Source organism: Coenobita brevimanus, chromosome 100 (assembly GCF_032717465.1).
Source record: "Coenobita brevimanus isolate Jiangsu-jjx chromosome 100, ASM3271746v2, whole genome shotgun sequence".
NCBI lineage: Eukaryota > Metazoa > Arthropoda > Malacostraca > Decapoda > Coenobitidae > Coenobita > Coenobita brevimanus.
Window position 1 is genome coordinate 61,222,962 of NC_137053.1, and position 24,081 is coordinate 61,247,042.

The 24,081-nt window shown below is 37.2% G+C and overlaps 2 protein-coding genes across 2 annotated transcripts in view; both read left to right on the top strand.

Moving 5' to 3' along the window:
- LOC145414675 (uncharacterized) overlaps positions 1 to 24,081 on the top strand; it is a 75,620-nt gene that overhangs the window by 50,200 nt on the left and 1,339 nt on the right. The window lies entirely within an intron of this gene.
- On the top strand, positions 5,717 to 8,618 carry LOC145414529 (uncharacterized). The gene has a single exon (XM_080284049.1). The coding sequence runs from the start codon at positions 5,778 to 5,780 to the stop codon at positions 8,616 to 8,618; it is 2,841 nt and encodes a 946-aa protein (XP_080140175.1). The 5' UTR covers positions 5,717 to 5,777.

Below are 24,081 nucleotides of genomic sequence, written 5' to 3' on the forward strand. Positions count from 1 at the left end.
TACAATATGATATGAGAAGATGGATCATTGCAGAATAAAAACAAAAATCCTTGAAGTTGTTTTTGCAAAGGCCATTCTTCCCAAAACACAGTGGCAGACAATATGTAGAGGATAAATTAGTTTCTGTTCATTCATTCATTCATTGCCAGACGCCATGTATCCCAAACGGGGTGGCCAAGGCTTAGAGTTAATTGTTTTACAGGGAGGGGCACTACTCCTCCACCAACCCCACTTGACACGTAGGGAGAATTCGAACCAGCGCTTGCAACTGCGTGAGTACAGCAGCTTACCAAGCGAGCCATTTAGGCATATTTGCCATAAAGTCACATAAACTGTTCTGAACACATCATGTTGTAGGGGACTCCCTTATCTCAAGAAATGCAGTATGCAACCAGTACCTAACTTGCTTTCATGTTAGACTGTGTGTGTGGTTTATGTGCATGGGTGGGTGCATGCATGTATACATGCCAGGTAATATGCTGGAAAGTGCGTAGTTAGCTTACATTGATAGTAAAGGATTTCAGAGGGGAGTGTATGAATTTGTATCAGTAAGTGGTGTATTTCAGTTACTTTCTGTTTCCAATTGGGAGATAAATGAGAATAGTGGGGTAAAAAGTTGAAATTTGGTTGAGTGGCCAGGACCAAAATTTCCCATTTACATGTACTTGAACAAAACCACATTCGCAAATTTCACATACATACAAGAGTTCATATGCAAGTTTTCACTGACACTGAGGCCTGCCTGTACAGAGAAACTAAACTACTGAAAGTCACAAGACCACATGAAGATACAAGGAGCACAGTTTATTCCACCAACATGAGATCAGTTCTTTTTCGGAGTGGGGGGGGGGAGTCTGTACCGATATTATATATTGTCTACCTAACGCTTTGAAAGCATCCCACCACTACACTGCACAAACATATTCACATCCACATACTGTCCAAACATTTCAGTCAAACAGAACTGTGCAGGATTTCTTCATAAATCACCTATAGATATTCATATTACCAAAACTGCTTACCCCCTGAGTGTGGAAGATCTCTCCCTTGCAGATGAAATCATTTGGCTGTAGATAGAATAAAGTACACTAGAAGGTCATATAATGAAGGAATGAATTGTAGCAGCCAGGTTATTTTTGCCTTATATGGTAATTTTAAGTCATTTATATTTTCCTGGGGAAGTAATTCAGTTAACTTAGTTGATATATTTCTGTACTAACTTATTAGTGCAGTACATTGGTTGTTTTGTGAGTGATGCAGTAGTAGAGTAGGTGAGTGCAGATTATCTTGTGAGTGATACTGTAGTAAAGTAGGTGAGTGTGGGCGTCTTGGAAGTTTAAACAGTACTAGAGTGTGTAAAAGTTGGGTTTTTGTGAGTGATACTGGTACATAAGTAGAGTTCTTGCTAGAGTATACCTTCATAATTACCAGGTTTAATAAAAAAAAAAAAGAAGCCCATATTCGTGCATTAAAAAATAAGAACAGAGTATATACGGAGGTATTAAAAAAAAAAAAAAAAAAAAAAAAAAAATGGGTGGCAAGATATGAATTAACCACCCAGTTCATAAATCCTGCCATGTGATGTTCATTAGTCTCACCACTCAGGCATCAGAATCACAAGCCATTTTGTTTTGGTCATGCAAAGGCATCATTATGTGTTACCACACCCTTATTGTGTTACCATGGAGCCCAGACATGCAGAAATTAGTACATGGAAGGGAGGAAAGAGTGCAAAAAAAAAAAAAAAAAAAATTGCAATAAGAAAGTTCTGATTTTACTGGAATAACTGCAGTTCGCTATCCTTTTCTCAGCAGTCTTTCACACGAGAGAGAGTTGCAACACTGTTCTTTTGGTCACTTCAACAGAATTGTCACAAGTGGCTTTTTATTATCTGCCACTTATTTTGCATACCGGTAGTCATATTTTTTCATACCCTCCTTTTCCCATGGTATCCTTCAGAATTTTGTGATGGAAGGTAAATGCTGTAACATTAGCTTTTACTTATCATTAAGTTTCCCACAATTTCAGGTCATCACTGTGACTGTAATATGGCATATAATTGGCCTAAAATTGATATTCACCTAATTAAAGATATACCCTTTTATTTGGCCATGCTAAGAACAGCCTGTAATAAAAATAAAACTATGTTATTTTTATGACACTCAATATAGTTCTTATATCAGTTCCATACCATAGTAAGGGAATTGATTCATTTCACGTTAAAATGAATAATTGCTGGGGATCATGTGTTTGAGCAAGTATTAGGAACATCCTGCACAGGTTTATGATGGGTACTGTATACAGTACTTTTTTTTTTTTTTTTTTTTTTTTTTTTTTTTTTTTTTAGAGTAGCAACATGAATTTAGGTTGTATTGTGAGTGATGCAGAAGCATAGTACAGTACATGAATGTTAGTTTTTTTTGTGGATGACACCCAAAGGAAAGCACGAATGTAGTATGTTTTGCAAGTGATTCAAAAGTAGAGTACATGAAGTTTAAGTTGTTTTATGAATAATAGAGAAGTAAAGTACCATTTAGGTTGTTTTGTGAGTGATAGAAAAGTGGAGTCCATGCATTTAGGTTGTTTTGTGAATGATACAAAAATAGAGTACATGAATTTAGGTTGTTTTGTGAGTGATACAGAAGTAGAGTAAGTGAATGGTATCAGTTTGAATGATAGCAAGGCACAAAACTAGTAAAAATGTTGTACAGTAAAGGGTTACTAGCACTCTTAGTTTCATTCTGGGTGCTTAAAACATGCTGTGTGGATCAGTTGCATTTAGCTGTTGTTGTTATTGCTGCTGTTGCTGTTGTTGCTCCAGGCTCATGTGGACGTGAAACCATTAGTCACTAGACTGAAGTTGCCCTTCTCCTGCAGTCCACCATCCTCCTTTTGGAGGAAATGGAGGGAGGTGTGGGGCATTTGTTTTGGCAAAAAACAGAGTTACCTGGTTATGTAAGTGCCACTGTGTGAAGGCATCCTTCTCCAACACTGGGCTCATATAGATCGTTCGTATTGTTTGCAAAGGCTCCAACAGGGTGTATATACATATCCCCTTCCAAATAGGATCTGTTGCAAGACTGCCCATCTGAAACATTGATAGGTAACATACCTATGCACTTGATGGCATTACATTACATTACTGAAGAACTTCCAGCTCCCTCTTGAAGATGTGAACTGATAGTTATGAGCCATAGTTGAATGCTCATCCACCAATTCTTTCCTTGGCTGGAGAGAAATGGTAACCAGGATTTCACACTGGATGAAGTGACATCTAGTGATAAGGTGGCATTTTGAAGACAGCCCTAGGAACAGTTTGTGATGACACTGTTTCACCTACAGTCTCGAAAAGCTTTAAACTGCAGACATTAGAAATCCTTGCTCTGGCTTCCTGCCAGCTTGGGCTAGGGATATTGAATGATCAGAAGGAACTTAAGTGCATATCATGTGGAGTGTTGTTTCGTTGATGTCAAGAATTCTTACTTTGTATGCCACTGTAGTTCAGAAGGAAAATGTATTTAAAATCACAGTTATTTTACTTCTCAAGGCTTTATACAGTAAGCATAATTTGTAATACCTGTTGAACAGTACTGGTACTATACAATAATCTCTCAATTATCTGGACGTCCATTAACTGGACCATCCATTATCCTAATGCTGTGATCTGGGTGTTCAAAACCGTTATTTGAACATTTTTCCATTTTATCTAGATAGATGCTTGCATCCAGGTGGAAATTATGGCTATGCAAACATTTTTGCCTGGCTGGACGGGTTTTTTAATGTTTTTTAGGGCCGTGGTGATTGTTTGCCTGTGGTTGATGGTTCTGGTTAACTGTAATTATTGCTTGGCTGTGGTTTATAGGTCTGCTTGACCAGATAGAGTACTGTAGAACACCAGGAATAAGTGTTGTGCAATGTACTGTAGTGTCCTTTTACAGTGGCATTCAAAGTTAGGGTACATACAAGGGGGGACAGGGAAGAAGTCCACTATCTGAACATGCATTTTGCTGTGTTATATCAGATAATCGAGGGATTACTGTATTTTGAAGGCATTAATGAAAGTAGTTGTGTTGTATTGTTCATCAAATGCAGTGCATTTTCCAGCATTTTCATACTCCACCAACCTTAAACTCTCGGCTGTTACTGCTCGTATGGTTCAGTAATATCTTACTGTCTCTTGTGAATTACATTGCTACTTTCTGCTTTTGCATTGAATATTAATTAGCCTAGATTTATAACAAAGATTTTTAGTTATATCCTGGAAAATGTGCTTTGTTTTATATTGAAGCTAGCTTAAGTGAAGGGTATATTCATTTGGTTTCCCATATTGTCTGTTCCTGATTACAGAAGTGCCATATACAGGTATATTAATTGAGAGCTCTGTTTTGATACAACTGCATTGTAATTTTACTTTCTGCGTAGTATGTGGGTGATTCAAAGAAACTTATTAGATAAAAAATATATATATATCCATCAAGGTTAGGTCCCTGGTCATATTTTGGGAAAAGGGCACTAAATACAGTACTGCAGTAATCAATGCACATACATTGATTACAGCTGTGCTGAAATGGGCAGTTTTTCAGTTTTAGAAATGTTGTGGTTTGTACAGTATTAAGCATATACAATACACCATTCCTCTCTGAACTGGCACTGTATTTCACATAAAGTTCTGTTTTTATGTAAATTGAATGTTGCGGTCTTCTTTTTTGTTTAATTAGTTGAATACTTCATATGTAAACATATTCAGTGCTTCAAATGAACATTTTGTTTTCAGCAGCTTTTGTGGTGTGAAGGAGCTTAAAAATTGTGTGTGCTTTATATGCTTGAAAGGGCTTAGTAAAACAAATGTGTTTTCCGAAAACAGCCTAACTATCATCTTTGAAGGTAATAGTGAACAGTGGAAGCAACCAAGAAGTAATAAACTTGAAGCTTTGATCAATGCACATACTTTATACAAATTCAAGAGCAGCCAAGTAAAGTTTTGTAGCCACAGTTGAAGTCTGTCAACAACAGTATGCAACAAGGCTATTTCTGCCCATTCTACCTGTATGAGCTTCAGTTGAAGAGGAACACTTCATAGAACAGTTGGTAATGCTTGACTTGTTTCTTCAGGGAAGGAATACTACGGTGGACTTCTGCTACAGAGGAAGGCTTCCCCACCCTCCCATTACCCTGGCATCCCCCCAGCACTACCGCTTCCACCCAGGGGACGCAAGAGAGGACGGCCGCCCCTGGCCAATCGAAGGGGATTTGCTCCTCCTCTTCCTCCTCCACCTCCTCCTTCTACTCTTCCCAGAATCAGCACCTGTAAGGTCCGGCCTCTTGGCTCACGCTCCAGTGACCCCATCAAATACCGTCCTCCAACTCCACCCCATTTGTTCCTCACCTCTCTCCTCAAACTCAGCAAGTCTGTCAGTATCCTCAACAAAAATGACAGTAAAACAGCATCCAAAATTACAGAATTATTAAGGCGAGATGCATCATCCCACAGTGAAGGAAAAAAAGGTTCAAGTGTTTCCAAAGTCAATGAGAAAAGTAGGAAGGAGGATGAAATAAAGGAGATTCAGACATCACCTGTAAAAGGTGATTCTAAAACAGAAGTTACTCAGACCAGTGATGTATCAAAGAAAAGGTGTTTGATAAGATTGCCTTGTGATTTTTGTAATATTGTATTTCGTAAAAGATCCTCTCTCCAGGCTCATTTAAAACACAAGCACAGAGGTACACAAGTTTGTCCTATCTGCAAAGAAAAAATCAAGGTTAAAGGGAAGTATGGCATGAGATTTCACATTCTCAAAAATCACAAAGATCAGCCTCATCATCACTGTTTGAAGTGTGGTGAATCTTTTAAACTAAAGCACCACTTGATAAATCATGAAAGATTAGTGCATGAACTTCTTGAGAGCAGTGATGAATCTGATGGGAATGCATCTGCAAGTGTTGATGAGAAGGAGAAGGTTTTAGATGTAGAAGAGGAAGAAATTAAGGAGAGAGCGGAAAGAGACAAAAAGGAGTGGGAAGACAAAGAAAGAAGAGAAAGGGAAAAGGAAGAGAGAGAAAGAAAGGAAAAGGAGGAAAGGGAAAAGAGGGACAGAGAAAAACTTGAAAAGGAAAAACTGGAGAAAGAGCAAAGAGAAAAGGCTGAAAGAGAGAGAAAAGATAAAGAACTAAAGGAGAAGGAAAAGCGAGCCAGAGAAGAAGAAATGAAGAAAAGAAAGGTAGAAAAAGACAGACCAAAAGATTTAAAGAAATCACTGAAAAGTGAAAGTGAAGTAGACCATAGACACCTCCTTGAAAAATCTTCCAATGCAAACATGAAAGGAAAGTCAAAATGCATATCTAGCAGCAGTGTGCCTGTGAGTAAGGTAGGGGTTACAAAGAACACAAAAGATGTCATCTCTCGTGGCAAAGTAATGAATGTTAGACCCCCTGGAAAAGCAGCAGTCCCTACCAAAGTACCTCCAGAGCGGCAACAGTTGGGTGGAAGGGTAACTAGGAGCAAACCACAGCCAAGGACCTCAGTGGAAGAGAGTGAAGAGGAATCCAAAAGTGAGAGTGAATCTGATGATGGTGATAATAATAGCAGAAATGATAGTGACTCTTCATCATCAGCATCCTCATCATCAGACTCAGAAGAAGAAAGAGAGTTTTCATGTGATTTATGTGATATGGGTTTCAGTGATTCATCCAAGCTGAAGGATCATCTCAAAGAGAAACATTCCAGAGCAACACGATCCCAAGCAGCATCTAAAGGTACAGATATTGATCCTGATGAGGCTGGCAATGATGATGATGATGAGGAGGAGGAGGAGGAATCTGATGATGAAGAGGAAGAATTTAGAAAAGAAAGAGAGAGAAAAGAGAGAGAGAGAAAGGCAAAAGAGGAAGCTTTGACATGCAGAGTTTGTAATAAAGTTTGTCGTAGTGAATACCAGCTTAAGCTTCATTTGCCAACGCATACCACAATAAGAAAACCTCAGTCAGGAAAGAAATCATCACCCAACAAATCCACTGTAGATAGGACACGATCAGAACCAGAAGTTAAAGATAAGTTACAGTCATCAGACAAAGGAAGTAAAGAGGAACCCAGAAAACTGCGGAGCACAGGTAGAGAATCCAGTGATAGAGCTAATGAGAGATCAACATCAGGCAAACAGCCACAGGACTTGGGAAAGACTAAAAACAACCCATCAGCATTAAAACCAAATTCAAAAAGAGAAGCTGTTGAACAGTCAGATAAACGTGTACCAGTTTTGAAGGATAAATGGGATGCAAATAGGGAAAAGACAGATATAAATGAACGACCATCATACCTTTTGAAAGTTGGTTCGTTATTCCGATGTACCAAGTGCAACATCACCTTCAATAGGGAAAAATCAATGACATATCATCTGAAGAAAATCCATGAAACATTATATCCCTTTAGAGCTTGTGAACATTGTGGCAAAATTTTTAGAAGCTGTGGTCCATACAATAGGCATGTCATCAGTCATAAAGTTCACCATTGTCCAGAAACAAACTGTAGGGCAAAGTACAGAAAGATGCTTCGGTTAAAGCAACATCAAAAGAATGCTCATTCAAATAAGCCATACCGGTGTCCAAAATGTGTTCTGATATTTACGAAAAAAACTGAACTGGAGAAACACCAGGAATCTCAGCATCCAAAAATTCCCAGTGATGATGAGGATGAAGATGAAGATGAAGATGAATCAGAGGCATCAGATGAAGGTGAACAAGAGGAAGAGAAAGAGAAGAAATCTGAGAAAGAGGAAAAAAAAGATGAGGAAAATGGGGAAAAGTCTGAAGAAGTGAATACTCCCATGAAAAGAAGAGCAAGATGTGTGCCCATATCGTACAAGGAACCAGATGATGATGAGGATGATTTTATTCTGAGAAAAGGCATATATAAAAGAAAACTTCTGATGAAGCCTAGTAGTCCTGATAAGAAATTTTTGTTGGACAAGAAAGTGTTTGTTGGTGTTAGTGTAATGAGTTCTGACTTTAATAAAAAGGGAAAGTTTAACAGTGCCATTGGGAGAGTAGATAATGAAACTAGAAGTAGTGGACTAAAATTTGATAGTTATGTAAAAAATGAAGTTGGTGATAAGATATGTCAGACTGAGAGTATATTGTATGATGATAGTCTGTCATCCTCTGATTCACCTCAATACTTGAAACAGCCCAAAAAAATTCTAGGTAAAAATGTGTCTCCAAGCTGTAAGAAACATAAAGTGAATCTCAGTTGGACTGCAGCTTTAAAAGCACAAATACATGCTGCAAAAACAGCCTCTAATAAAAGTTCACCATCAAAAAAGAATAAAAGTGAAATGACTAAAGTGAAACAGCGGGCTAGTGGAGGGTCAGCTGGACAAACTCCAATGTCTGGGTCTGAATCATCTCAAACCCATGGCACTCCCAGCTTATCCCAGGATCCTCTACCATACCCTGGCTGCCTGGTGACTGAAGACTCAATGTTTAGCTTGGATGACAACTCCCAAATGGATATTATGGGGGACTACTATGGTGCCCAGTACCCTCCCAGTGAGGAAATTAGTGACTTTGTACCTGATGATGATGATAATGGACCTGCAAAAATAATTGGGTTTGATTCATTTTAATATATATTTTCCTAGCTTTTCGGCATAAGTTAATACTGGTACCTCATACTTCAGTAAAAAGAATAAAAAAATTGTACAGTGCAATACCATTTCCTGTATATACAGATAAGTGGCAGTAGGTGTAAAAGTATGTGTAATGTACAATTTAAGCAGTTATTCCTATGGAGTGTGTAGGTGAACGCAAAACTGGTGCAAGCGTATTTTTAATGTGTATGCAAATATATATAATTTATTGAAAAATAATTTAAAGATTGTGATATAAAATCATAATTTAACTCATTAATAATACAATCATACAGCCAAGACATGAATACGTGCTTGCAAACCTTTCTAAATTCTATTTGTAATTTTGTACACTTGCTAAATCTGTACTGTTATTTGTGTTTGACCAGTGATGACATAAGTAACACCATATATCCTAAGGTACAATGACTGTTTTATCGTATTTAAAGTTGTCAGTGATTGTTCATTGGGTGACTGATGTTTGCACTCTCAGAAGGTAATGATACTGGCTGACACTTGATTGTGCCTGCAGGCTCGGGCCCTTCCACTGTGCTGCCTCTTGATCCTGAAGAGGAGTCCTCAACCCCTTCCTCAGCAGAGATCACGTCTCCTCGATCCCAGTGTCCCTCCTCTTCTCATACTCCTATGAAAAGTCTGAAAAGAGAGAGAATGCAGGTAGATGAACCCTGCCAGAATTTTAGGGAGGTATGTCATATTTGTGGTAAAGATTTCACAGAGTTGATCCTGTTTCATTTGCACATTCAAAGACATGCAAGTGGAATGAGAGGGAGTGACTTTGCTTGTGGAATTTGTGGAAAAGAGAATAAAACTCTGAATAATTTGCGAGACCATATCGGTGAGCATTTAGGGGTACCTGGAGTTTATATTACTGATGAATTGATGTTAAGGTGCCATGCCATGAGCTCTTCACGTGATCCTGAATTGGAAGAGTACATAGCAATGGTTAAAATTGCACAAGCTGATGAAACTGAAAAGAAAAGAAAACAAACTGTAGAGAAAAGGCATTATGTACGCAGGAAGAGGATAGTGTGGTTTACTTGTGATGAATGTGATCAGTCATTTCGCACAAGGAAAATGTTACTTAGACACAAAAAAGTTCATCGTCAGAAATTTTATTGTAGTGAGTGTAATACACAGCATGTGAGTCGTAGGAAGTTGCATAATCATCTGAGAGCTTCTCACAGTCAGAAATTTCGTTGCCATTTCAAATGTGGTGGACTGTTTAATAGTTTAAGTGAAGTGTCTGAACATTATAAAAGCAAGCATTTACAGAATTTGACTGGTAGACACATGTGCCCATACTGTCCTCGATTATGTCGGAGTGAGCGGACCATGTCAATGCACGTTGATACTTGTTTAAACTGGCCAGAAGATAAGAGATGTCACACCTGCAAAACCTGTAGTGCTGTGCTTCCCAACTTTGATGAATATAGCAAGCATTCCACAATTTGCAGCTCAACAGCATCACAAAAATTAACAACGAACTCTTGTGGAGCAGTAAAAAGTGGATCACCAACAGCAATTGATGAGTCATCAGATATTGGACTGACAGCAGCAGTTGAGAAATCATCACCAAGAGCTAAATTAACTTCTAGTGAAAGGGCTGCAATAAACACCGACAGTAGATCAGTAGCAAATGAGGGAACAGCAGTAAGTATTAAACTGTCAACAGATGAACGATCAACTGTTAGTAGTACACTAGCTTCAACAACTGAAGATTCACGTGTAAAAAGTGGACGTTCAGGAAATGAGAAATCAGTATCTAATTGTGGATCAGCATTTACAAGTACTAAGGTGGCACAGTCAGCAGATAGAAGCAATTATTCGGCACCAAATAGTAAACCAGAAATGTCAAATATTGAATCATCACCATCAGTGGAAATAAGTAATGATTTTACACCAGCTAATGTATCTAATCCTGGAACCAAATCTCCATCATCAAGGAACACGACATCAGACTTCGAATCAGAACCAACAAGTGATAGACCCAAACAATGTGAGAGGGTTGCAAGTGAATCAGTCCCCAAACAAAATCCAGAAGAGTTGATTACAGAGAATATCCTTAAAGTTAGGAAATTTTCTGATTTATCAGACAGCACTGAGTTTTCAGGAATGTCAGATTTGTTTCATAATATTCAGAATATTTTGTTAGGACAGAGTAAGGATAGGATTTCTGAAAGTGAAGGCTTAGAAAGTAATGCTGAGAAAATATACAAAGATTCAGGTGCTCTTAATGAAATGCAGTCTCTTGCTGCTGACCAGTTTGGAAGTGACCGTACAGATAACAGAGACCATGATTTAGCTCAGCAAGTGGAACAAGAAAATGTAGATGAATCCATGTCTTGTTCCTCGGACTAGTACTGTATGTGTTTGACACTCCAGTATGGGTATAAATAAGTCAGCTGATGGTTGTGGATGGAGAATATCCACCTCATAAAGTAAATGATATGTCTTACATATGCATGTGATGCCCTTCTTGGTTGCAAAGTAAGGGTGCTATAATAAGCCATGGCTTAGAATTAGGTGAAGGGATGATTCAGTCACCTCTGATATGTAACTGTTGTGTTGTTAGTGCAGTTCAAGGTCAAACCTGTGTAAGTAAACTACAGAACACAATAATGACCAAAAGATATGTGATGTATTCAAATTCAGGGACATCTTGAGTATGTATTAGGAAAAGAGAGGTACCCTTGGGTGAGCACAGCCATTACTGATGGTTCTTTTAATTCAAGAACAGTGCTAGGTTCACAACGTGTGTAGATCATGTACTTTAGGGGGGAGGGGGAAGCAGGGTCAAGATTTTTTTTTAAATGAAGGTATTACTGTATATATACCATAATTTACTAGATACTGAATTTTTTAATTATGTTGTGCGCACTTGATCTCACTCCCTGTCAAATCCCAGTGATGGGAAAATCGGAGTTCGGTGCAGTGTGGTGTCTCTTCATGCTTGAAAGTAAAATACAATTTAACTATATTTACAAAGCCTTTAGTAAATTATGTGAGCAATATTGGCTACTTGTTATCATATATTAATATTTATGGCAAAATGTGATGATGTAGTAGAAAAGGAAGGAAAGCATAAGAAATAAATTGACTTGTGCTATAGCTGAATCTCAGAAGAGGAATGAAAGGATAGCCTTTATTTTTTATCTTGCTGCAGTATGGTTTCTCTCTCATATCTCTTAAGATATGCAATTCACTTGTATTTGATGGGCCATTGTATTTTATAGCATATAGCCATGTTGGATTATTTTCCGTGGTGCAGATACTAATATTTCTTGCCTCCTTTGTTACCTCAAGTTAGTGTAGCACTGTCATAAAATTATGTTGGCAGCTACTTTCAGTGTTCTCTTACACAACAATGATTGGAATTTGTTCTGAGTTTGAATCTTTATGTTGTAATACTGATACACTGTTCAGAAGTATTATTGTTGTACATCATAGGAAATTTGTAGCCAGCTTTGTAGAAATGGTATTGTGTTGAAGCTTATAGTGAAAATGGAAAATTTCACAACTATTATGAGACTGCAGAAAAACTGAAGAATTTCCTCTTCCCATTACTTTTGACAGCATATCACCTTTCAGCACTAGAGGGCCCTTTAATTGAATAATATTGGCTGGTAGTAATCAGCAAATTAAGAAAAATAATTTTATTACAAGGGTTTATTTATGTACAGGACAGTATATTGTGTTATCAGTTTGAGATGGAATTAAATTTTCTACCTGAGTATGACCCAGCCTAATGCTGTTAAATTGGCACTTTCAGCTTACAATTATGCAAAAGTCATTTATAGTTCATATATTGTTTTTCTGTGGATAATGTTTTGCGTATTTTTTGCTTTATTCACGGAAGATCATCTTATCTAGATATAAATGTGATACAGTATCTTGGAAAAGTAAAAGGAAGTTCTTCACAGATATTGAAAACATGTTGTGATTGAGTATTTAACCCGTGGATTGTGCAATTACCTTTTTTTATCCCACCCCGTGGTGTGCAAAAAATGATTTTTTTTTTTTTTTTTTAAGATAAACATCCAGGGCATCATCGGGTAAAAAAAAAATAATAATCTCTCTCTCCATCTTTGCGTAGGTTCATGCGTAAGTTTATGTAGTTGAGTTGTGAAAAAATGGAAAAAAAAAAAAAAAAAAAAAAATTGCTCGTTTATTAAAGACCTGAAGATAAACATCCAGGGCATTATCTGGTGAATCTGGTGAAAAGAAAAAAATCTCTCTCTCTCTGTCTTTGGTAGCACTGTGCGTAAGTTTGCATAGGGGTGGAGTAGGTAGCAGTGAGGCATGGCCAGCACAGCCTGAGCTGTGGCTAGCAATCCGTAGGTTAAAGTAAAGTTTAGAAATATCTTTAACCCATAGAGCCCTAGGAAGTCTTTATTTTATTTTTGCCATCTCCTTACAATCTTCCTCAGCTTAGGAGAGACCTTTCTAACTGGAGGGGTTAGTTATAGCCTCAATAGACCCCTCCATTATGAGTGGCCAATCTTAATTGGGATAAAATTGTGTGGTACCGTTTGTTGTTGTTGTGCTACCCCAGTTTGATTGAGCAGGCCAGTAAGAGTACCTAACTAAACTAAAAAGAACATCACTGGGATTTAAGGGGTTTATAGTGGTTTCATTCATGTATCTGTAATGTTACATGTCAAACTTTTTGTGCTAATGCAGCAGTGTATTGTTAATTACAAGTACTAATTGTATTTGCTACATTTTCTGATGTTTAATGAGTCCCAAAGGTATTGAATTTAGTTGTAGCATTATGTGCAAGTTATCCTTCTAATGTACAGTTGAAATGCTGAACTGATTTGTGGTATGTGTATATGAATGCATATTGTGTATACAGTCTGTACATAACAAGTAGATCTGTACTCCTGAGGGATGTATACGAAGTACTAAATTTTGAATGGCATTGTGATTGCCCTATGCAGGAAATTTTACCTCTGAGTGTGTAGTTACTTCCGATCTGTTTTGATTTTTGTGTTTGTCCTCACTGTCTGAGAAGAGCTTGGACTTGAAGTATGGACTGGGATAGACAGTGGAATTTGAATAATGCAAAAAAAAAAAAAAAAAAATCATTAATTTTGTATTTTCTTGAATTTTAGTGTAAGCTGTCAGCCAGGATGTATGAAGTCTTCTTCAGACCATTCCTCCTCTTAGTGAAGATATAGCTGGAACATTCCCTCATTGTTTATTTATATTAATATACAGCACTGTATTGAAAATTTTTAATATGTACCGTACACTAGGTAGTAGTTTTTTGCACTTGAAAGTACAGTATTGGTGAACCATTCCCCTGTAACATATATTAGTTCAGTATTCTTGGCAACAACAGCTAATTCTTACTATAACTAGAGTATATCACTGCATATTGAACATTGCTCTGACAAAAGAAAAATTATAACAACAACAAAGTTAAAGGTCTCAGGGGTGACCATATCATCTCATAAAATTGTCTTACCAGGCAGCCATTGGCAAATTGGTGTCTGCATGTGCAGTATGGTCATGCTTTAAACAGGTGAATGTAAATTCTTTGTACATAAAAATACAGTTATTTCTTGTTTTAAAATTACTTCACGTAAAATTGCTACATAATTCGTTATGAAATGCTTTTGAGTCAGAAATAAGTGTTTGGTGTGTGTGTGTGTGTGTGTGTGTGTGTGTGTGTGTGTGTGTGAGAGAGAGAGAGAGAGAGAGTGCGTGCATGCATGCATGTTTTATTTAATCCCTTCACCATGAATCTGTGTGCATGTTTCGCTCGTTGGTTTCACTTAAAGTAGCAGTTTGCCTACAAGAATCCTAAATACAGTGACCTCGCACAGTAAACATATTCAGAGTAAACAATTCGCCTAGTGAACGAGCAGGGGGTAATGAGGTTCACAAAACCATAATGAACGAGTTGAACCCCGAATGAATGAAATCGGTGGAAAGAGTAGGCCATAACTGCCATCTCCCATATTGAATGACCCCCCTCCCCCCCAGTAGATGCTGCACAAGAAGCCAGATCTGAGCAACCCTTTGAGCAGAATCCAATGGAGGACGAAGATTTGCCTATGTTCATTTGCCCAAGTTCAGTAAAATTCTAGCAGCAATGTATGTTCTGAGAGAAGAAGTCAAGGTAATTGAAACCAGCTACCTTAGGACACAGGAAGTGCTCAGTGGAGTAAAAACCACTTTTCGTCTTTACGTTGAAAGACACAGTATGGAGGTCAACAGAAGAAACAAAGAAACACTCATCTCACGCTACTACCGAACTCAATAACAACAGGAACCAGTTGCCTCTACATCGTCTGCTACACTTCCTGGTGAAGACAGTGATGATGTGATGTCAGTGGTGTCATCTTTGGACTTAAAGGTTTTATGGGATGTGAATGAGGTAGAGGCACGTGGGGAATTGGTTCAGTTAAGTGATGAGGGCGAAACTGGTGATGGGAACAAGGGAGTGGAAGGTGTTGTGGTGAGGACAAACTAAATGTATCTCCTTGCCTCGGAACCACCTGTATTCAAGCCAATCAGGGCCGCCATCTGCTTCATTTAAGGTAAATAACCATGTGTTTTATATATCTGAACTGTATGTTTGAAATGTGCCATTTAGTACATCTCTGTGGCTCAAAAAGTGGATTTTGAGGGAGCGGTGCCACCCATATGCTATTTTTTCCATAAGATATGTTGTTCACAGTGAACTAATTCACTTTGAATGAGCACGTCTCCCGGCCATAAACTCGTTCACTGTGCGAGGGCACTGCAGTAAAGAAAGACTGAATGTACTCATGTCCAGCAGAGTGACACAGGTGTTGTAAAATGCCAGCTAATCAGTATAGAGGTTGAGATTGTATGATGTTAGAATTTATTATTTTTATTGCATAATAAATTAAATATTTGTAATAGCCTGTACAGATTTTTTTTTTTTTTTTTTCCAGAAAGTTACATTTTTGCTGAGAAATCCTCATATCAGTTATACCGTATTAGTAAGTTCATCACCTTTGAGTTTAATTGATTCATTGGTAATTATTTTTTTTTTATGCTGTGTCATATGCAGCATTCTAACAGTTTCAATGGTGCTCTCATGGCTGACGTAAAAATTATGCTTTGAGACAATGAAAGTCATTGGTTGTAATCTAACTAAGACATCATGATACAGCAATTAATAAATGAATTGCAATAACTGTTGGACTTTATATAAAAGAGGAAATATATGCCAAAGGGGAGGAGGGACTACTAGAGGGAGAGATATAAAAGAGGTACTGTAGATAAAATGTGAGATATTGAAAAGAATAGGGGTTTTGGGATCATCAGAGGGTTTCTCAAGATGTTGGAAGACATTATTGTAGTGGCTTGTTGGAGTACTCAGTAATGGCATTAACATCTTTACAGTCTCTGTCTCTCTCTCTGTCTCTCTCTCTCTCTCTCTCTCTCTCCTCAGTCCTATATTTTGCTTTTTTAAAGTGATAGTTTGGAATACAGTATTTTTATATTCTTGGTAAACATTGTTGGATGCAGCCTTGTTTTGAATATATCAGTATTTGTACTTTCAGAACAAGTACTTGAAGTGGAGAAAAGCAGTACAGTGTAGTGTGTTGTAATTAATCATTTTAAACTTCTACTGTAATTAATAACATTGGCAGTCAAAACATGCTTGTGAGAAGTGAAATAGATTAACTTAAACAGATTTTCTCTTCAGTGGCTTTACAGGTACCGGGTATTGCTAGTAGTCATTTCAATAATATTGTATCAGATTTTTAGATCTGCAACAAAAGTTGGGTATTGCCGAAGTATGTACAGCAAATTTAAATAATGAAGTCCTTTCATGGTGGGCCTGAGCTGTACTTAAATTTATAAACAGTTAATTATGAATAAGTGCAACAAACCCCAATTGTTTTGCCTTGATTAGTCTCTTGACATCATGTACACTGACCACAGTCATTGGAAAATAGTTTTGACAGTTGGTAGCCACTCCAGAAAAACATCACAGTAATGAATTTAGTGACCATGTTTGTTCATTTGGCGGTGATAGAGAGGGTGGTGAAGATGGTAATATACATTTATCTTCACACACTTATTTGCATATGATTTTTTTTTAATTTATTATTATTATTTTTTTTTTAATGGCAGTTTCAACTAGATGAGTTGTAGTGCATGGTATAAAGGTAAATGTGAATACACTGTATTGTCTTGAAAGGGGTCCCGAATTAGTGTTCATGATAGGTTGCCTTGTACTTTTGTCTGACTGGTATACCCCAAGGAAATTGGGCATTCATGTGCTGTATCTGACAGCTGCAATTAATGGAGCGGGTCTTCCTGTAGTTAGTTTAATAAACTGATGATTTGCTAAATGGTCATGTGTGACATTAGTTCAGTATTGTTTGTTTGTGTACAGGGAATATGAGTAAAGTATTGAGCTGGAGATGAAAAAAATTATGTTCTGATCTTCCATAAAACTGGAAAAATAATAGTAAATCTTCTGCTTTAAAACCAGGAGTTTTAATTTCTTCATCTTCAGAGGTGTGCTATATGCAGTGATGCATGATACTGTACTGCTCTTTCCATTGAAATTACTGTAGACTGACTGCCATTGTACCAAAGTTAATTACACATCTGTGCCAATTTTAGCATGAAGTATTATAGTATGCCTGACTTAAAATTGATGGTACAGGGCTTGGCTTTCAAGACAGATGTATTAATTTAAAAGCATTGAGCTTAGTGATTGCTATGCCGTAATGGAAACTCTAGTTAATCAGCAGTTACCTATGGAAAAAAATTTGTACTGTATTACAGTAGTAGTATACAGTACTGCATTGTTCTGAAAAACTATTACATTTTTTTTCTTTATATTTGAGTTCTCATATATTGCTTATGTAAATAATTCAAGGTAGACTGTACAGCATGTAGTATCTGTAACTGCTTTTTTTTTTTTTTTTTTTTTTTAAGTATATAATTATCAGGTTTTTCATAAGCTGTGTGAAAGTCATGCTGTTTGTATGTGGAGTAATTGTCAGTATAGAAATTAAGTTTTGTTCCAGAAATATTATATATTTTTGTGAAGTATATGTGTTTCATATGTGATCTCTGGGGAATGCATGAAATATTTGACAGTAAATCATTGCAGTAGTATGTGGAGTTGAACGGTTGTTAAAATCTTCATATATTCTGCTCGAATATATCATTCCTGGTAGTATTACTGGTGTGTGACTGCAAACCTGATTTACCATCACCTGTCGATGGGGAAATTTGCAAAGTACACTTAAGGAATTTAAATTTTGTTAGCAAAGAAAATACCTAGTCACTAATCCTGATCGAAGTAGTCTTAAAGACTAATCTCTACTGTGGTTACAATTTAGTTAGTTATCCATTTCACCCTCTGTGAGTGAAAATAATTGGGGTTGTGTGGATAAATTTTATGACATTGATCTGATACTTTGTGGTGAATAGTCAGCAGTGTGCTATATTAGTTAATACTGTACTGAATTGGTATTTTAATTTTACGGTACATATATTAAGTACATTTTATCAGACAGCATAAGGTACTCTAATGATAAAAGCTGAAGGGATTGGAATATACCACAGCTGAATTCTTAATATACATTGATCTCTGTTTTTTTTTTTTTTTTTTAATACCAGAACTATGTGGTCCACTCAGTTTAGTGCCATATTTGTTCTGAAATTGGAATTGTGAGCATGGGCTATATTATTTGAATGTACAGTACTGTATAAGTGGTGTATGGCAAAGAAGGCAGGTTTGAGGAGTGTTTGAGTAAAGATGATTTTCAAAACTTGGATATCATTTTTTAATTTCTGTTCTGAAGATAACTGAGAGGCTAGCAGTTCTGGTACATGTTGTGGGGAAAGTTATTTTTATATAATTTTGTAGTTACTGATTGGTATTTAGAACAAATATGGTACTATATTGACATTCTTTTTGAGTCATCGGTGTATTACTCAGCTTACAGTACTGTACCAGATCATTAGCCACTTATCTTGCTAAGCTGGAATAAATCCATTATTTATTTTGTAATACTGTATAGTCAGTATTTTTATTCTGGACTCATTTGTGATATGAAACTTTTGAAGTGAGTTTAGTGTGTTAAGGGAGGTATGTATAGTATAATCTTGACTGACACAGCACAGCAGATTAATAATCTTCAGTGTAAATGTCCCAGAAAAGATTACCGTATGATACTGTGCAAGGAAACGGGGCAAGGCATCTGCATACACTGTGAAGTTTTGCTGGGTAGTACTACAGCAATTGTGCCACCCATTGAACAGTCGGTAGCAAGCAGTAGCATATATTTATGTCTTAGCATGTTGTGAATAAAGTAATTGTTAAGGTGCATTACTATTGCTGTCTGGAGTTTTCCATTGTCAGAAAGTTAAGCAATGTAGTTCTGTAACTTCACATTTAGATTAAAATTGATCAGAAAGTACTGTATATTGATAATGATAACTCATTAGTAGTATAGCTTGATTTAATATCTAATGCTTGGTTTCTGGACTGTTGCATTAGATCACAAAGTCAGTTTTAATTTTTTAATGAAAAGTAAAAATTACATGATAAAAAAAAAAAAAAAAAAAATGGCTCCTAAATATGCTTGGGACTTAATTTTGGCTTCTCATAGCTGAGTTTTATGAACTTTTTCTACCTTGTTTTGTAAAGAAGTTAGTTTGATAAGTTTTTACTGACTTTCATGCAGTATACCACATGCTTTAAGAAGACTGACAGTAGGGTTGTTGGAACATTAAGAATCTCCATACCTGTACTCCCAAGCTGTACTGGGATGCACTTGACCATGCTTTAACACAGCAGGTCATCCATTTCGCTGAACTTACACACTTTTACTTCTCTCATTTTAACCCCTTCTTGTTTCCTCCTTTAAGTGGAGTTTAAGAAATTGAATTGTTGACTTGCATTTGTTTAGCAGGATTGGGGAATGTGGTTAGGCTATCCTTGTAAGATATTTCCCACAGGTTTTAAGTTAAACTAGCACCAACAACCCTTCTGTTATACTCTCTCCATCTCATTTTTTTCTTTTTCATATACATATGTATATATATACATATATATATAGTACAGCACTAATATTGTCATAGAGTAGTCAGACTGAGTGAATACCGAAGGGCTAACTATTGATTCTCAGTTAGCCTGATTACTCGTAAGTGTTGAGAATGCTGATGTAATTAAGTCTTCGTGTATTTAATTAGGGAGTTTTGTAGGTAGTCTGCTCTTATAAATGGTGTCTTCATCAGTGTAAATTTTAAATAAACATGATATTTATAGTAAAGACAAAATATGTTTCAGTACTCCTCTTGATACTTACATGGAGGTGCCAGAGAGGGATGTTTTCATGCGGTGGCAACATTATAACAGCACCTTCACTGTCGTGTTATACAGATGCCTCTCAACTCCCTCTCCCCAGAAGGTGGATGGTGTACTTCAGGAGTATAGCAACTTCAGGCTGCAATCCACTTTACTCACATCCAGCTAACCCTAGGTCCACAACAGCAGCATTGTGTATATCCATCGTAGTGTCATACCCCAGCCATTAAACTATCAGTGTGAATGTTAATTGGCTTTTACAGTCTCCCAAATTTGTATTTCTTAATTACTGATACTTTTTGGCAGTAGATGGTGGTGACCACCATCCACTCAACTTGAATTTCTGCCTGTTTCCTCCTAAGGTGACTACTTTGAGTGACAAGCTAAATGATCTCCTGTAACTCAGGAAACCATATGTGACAATGGATGGTAACCATAAAAGCAAATACGGGATGATTGGAGCCCTCTATGGTACTCCTGTTAACTAGGTGGAGAGAGGCAAATGCAGCATCCATCCAGGAACCAAACCTTTGCACTTCTCTGCACATTTCTGTGGCAAGCACTGTCCAGTCCAAGAGAACTTAGTTCACTGAACAGGACTGGCCCTGCAGGGGCAATTGCTTGCCAGTGGTTGACAGGTATGATCAGCCAGACAGACTGGGGTTACTTTACTTCTATTACTATTACTAGTGCTGCTACTACTAGTACTGTACTCTTCAGAACTGCTGTACATTGTATATGATTTCAACAAACCTTTGTACACTATGGCCATTTCAGTGGGAGCAGAAGCTTAATCACCAATGTTCTACAGATAATCAGTTCCACATTTTTATCAATTCCATCTTTATATCTTAGTCCTGTTTTCCATCATCATGAATCATTTTTTCCAGTCAGAGTAGAGGGAGGCCATGGTTCCACCATCCCCCAACCTTCGACTGTCCCCTCCCTTTCTTTGTGACAGGAGCAACAACATTCCTTGCATCACAACTGATGATTGGAGATGAAGCTGTATCTTTACACCAGTACAAGATGTGAGGGGCTGAAGTCTCCACATCATCTGTTGTTAGTGCTTTTTGTAGCATTCTGGGAACATAAACGTAGTATGCTTTCTCCCTTTAAAAACATTATAAGCAAAACAGTAAATGATGTGTAATTATGATAGGAAATGGTTCACTTACAAAGGGAGAGGGAGGACAATATAGCAGTTGCACTATTCTACCGGATTGTTTGGTGAACTACAGTACTGTTTGGAATACTACAGTGTAACTATGTACAGTATTATATATTAGCTAAGAGTGAAAGAAATTTGCAATCAAGTTGACAAGGTTCAGTTGTTTGAGAAGCAGAACATATCTCTGATTTCCACTATGATGCGTCTGGTTTTCTGTATTTGCGGGGGTTTTTGGTTAGCTGTAAAAGAGCAAGACGTAAGTAATGTACAAAAAATGATGTATAATGGGGGATTGGAAATGGTTATACTTTACTGCAGGCTAAAGTTGGAATGTAGATAGTTATTTCTGTACAGTGAAAATATTTCTTATTATAAATTAACCACCTGGTGGTGTGGATTTTTAATGTGGTCACTTTATTTTGGATGTTATATTTGACAAATGTGGTAGGTGGTGGTGACCATCATCCACTCACTTGCTGTAGTGCTGCATACTACTTTCACCTTTATCATTCTTTTTCTGTGTCTGCCCTCCTCTCTTCTTATTTCTCCCATCATTCCTGTCACTTTTCATTATCTTCTTCCCTCTTCAGGCAGCTTTGCATTGAGTGACAAGCCTAATGGTTTCCAGTGAGTCAGGAAATTATTTATAACGCTGGGTGATAACCATATAACCCATCCACACATGTTCCCTATGTGTCAACAAGTGGATTGATGGAGGGTTGGTGCACCACCACATGAAACCACACACTCAAAGACAAGCGGCCACCCCTTATGGGATTACGATGTCTGGCCATAGATAGATATTTGACAACCATAGATTTTGGAGATTATATTTGGATTAATCACATAATGACCAATTGAGCTGTTAGTATCGTATTCAAAGTGTGCTTAGAATTCAGTTACTTGTACAGTAGCACTCCAATGCACTTGTTTTATTTTAGCAAGTTATCTTGCAGTGTGAATTAGATCTAGGATGATGACTAGACTTTGATTACCCATGCCTAAATACAACTGGATGAGTGTTCAGAATGATTTCAAGTTGAGCTTCCTTTATTGTCAGTGACTTACTCATCTTTTACTTGTCATCATTTGGTGTTATTTTGCCACTTGGACGAGCAACAGCTTAGGCTAGCCCACAACACTTGGGCTGTTGATGGAGCAATAAAGTATTGGATGATGGGTGAATGGATGGTTAGCCTAAATCTCTAAGATTCACAGGTGTACCAGTAGTAGAGAATGGGCAAGTGTAGTTTTTGAAGCCTCTGACTACTGGGATTTCTCTCTGTTAGACAAAATCTTATGTTGTTCACCTGAATACACTGCCCAAGTGCACCAACCTTAGCAGAGTAATGACAGTACCTATGAGTACTATTTAGGATTGTATTTGTATTTAATTGCTTCATTTGAACCAAATACTGAATGTGAGTGTTGTACTGAAAAAGGCCAGAGTTTGGACTAAACAGTGCTAAGGTTAGGACTGAAGGTTGCCAAGATTAAGACTAAAAAGCACTAAGGGTCAGAATGAAAAAATGCCAGGTTAAAACTGAACAGTGTTGAGGTCAAGAGCAAAGAATGTCAAGGTTAGGACAGAGGAATATCACAGTTAGGAATGAAGAATGGCAAGATTAAGACTGAAGTATGGTAAGGTTTGGAATGAATATTAAGACTAAGAGTGAAGAATATAAAGGTTAGGATGAAATATGTCAAGGTTAGACTGAAGGATGCCAAGTTAGAACTGAAATGTCAAGGTTAGAAGTGGAGGTTGCTAAGGTTAGGAATGAGGAATGTGGCTCTCACATGAGCAAGTTGGATTGTTAAATTGGTTTTTGCTTAACACCCATAAATACCCTTTTGGATTGTTACGTGCTTTTATCTTTATGTATTTAATCACACATTTACCTTTCCAAAGACCTGCCTACTTTTGCAGGGCCTTTAGTATATTAAGTTCTTGCAATACGTTGGGGATGTGTTGCAAAGTATCACAACTTTTTCCACATAACTGGTTCTGTGAATCAGAGGAAATTGGCAAGTCATCTTTATAGGTAGCAAAGGAACTTTACTAAGCAATTTTTCTGCAGATTACTGTGGACTTCTTCAAAGGGAAAAAAAAAATGTAAAAAACAGCAGCATATAATAAAGACTTTCTTGGCCATGTAGAAGAGGAAGTGAGAGCACTAGAAGAGGATATCACCACTGGAAAGGGGAGGAAGAATCTAGAAAATCATACTTTTATACTTTTTAGTTTTATTACTAAGAAGGGGCTGCCCTTTTGTGCTTAGGTTTTTCTCTAGAAATATCTGAAAGAAGTGTCATACTTTATGGCAGTGATACTTGGCCAGTGTGAGAAGAGGATACAGATAGATTGGAGCAATCAGAGAATGTTGTGATGGGTACATACAGTATCACTAAATGACCTAATGGAGAATAGTGTACAGTAGTGTACTAGATTGTGAATAAGAGCTACCATATTTGAAAAGTGATGAGAACTGATAGGTTGAGATAGTTTGAGTAAGCTGAGAAAAGGTGTGAGGGGGTTTGGTTGAGGAGAGTCACATTTATGAATACAGTATGGTGGGGAAAATGCCCAAAGACAGACTAAGAAAGACATGAAATAAGGTTCTGCATGGAGATTCTGGTATTGGGCACAGAGTGGGGAAAGGCCTCAAGATTACAACATATTAAAAGCTACCATTAAGTAAATAGACCTACATAAACTAGCATGATTAGTGGTCTCAAAGCATAAATTGTGATGGTGCACATTTATTCCTTTCATCAGGAGGGGTCTCCTTAGCTGACTAAAACTGTCTCTTGGTAACAAGAATAATAATGAATGTGCATCATTGTGCTGAAGGGGTTCATTTATTTAGTACTGTACTGAACCAGACAAGTACAACACAACCAAACACCATTAAATTATGTAAAATGCTTCACTGTACAATTTCAACAAA

What these genes read in the sequence shown, in the direction of transcription:
- LOC145414529 (XM_080284049.1), top strand. Translation starts at nt 5,778, where the DNA reads ATGAGATTTCACATTCTCAAAAATCACAAAGATCAGCCTCATCATCAC.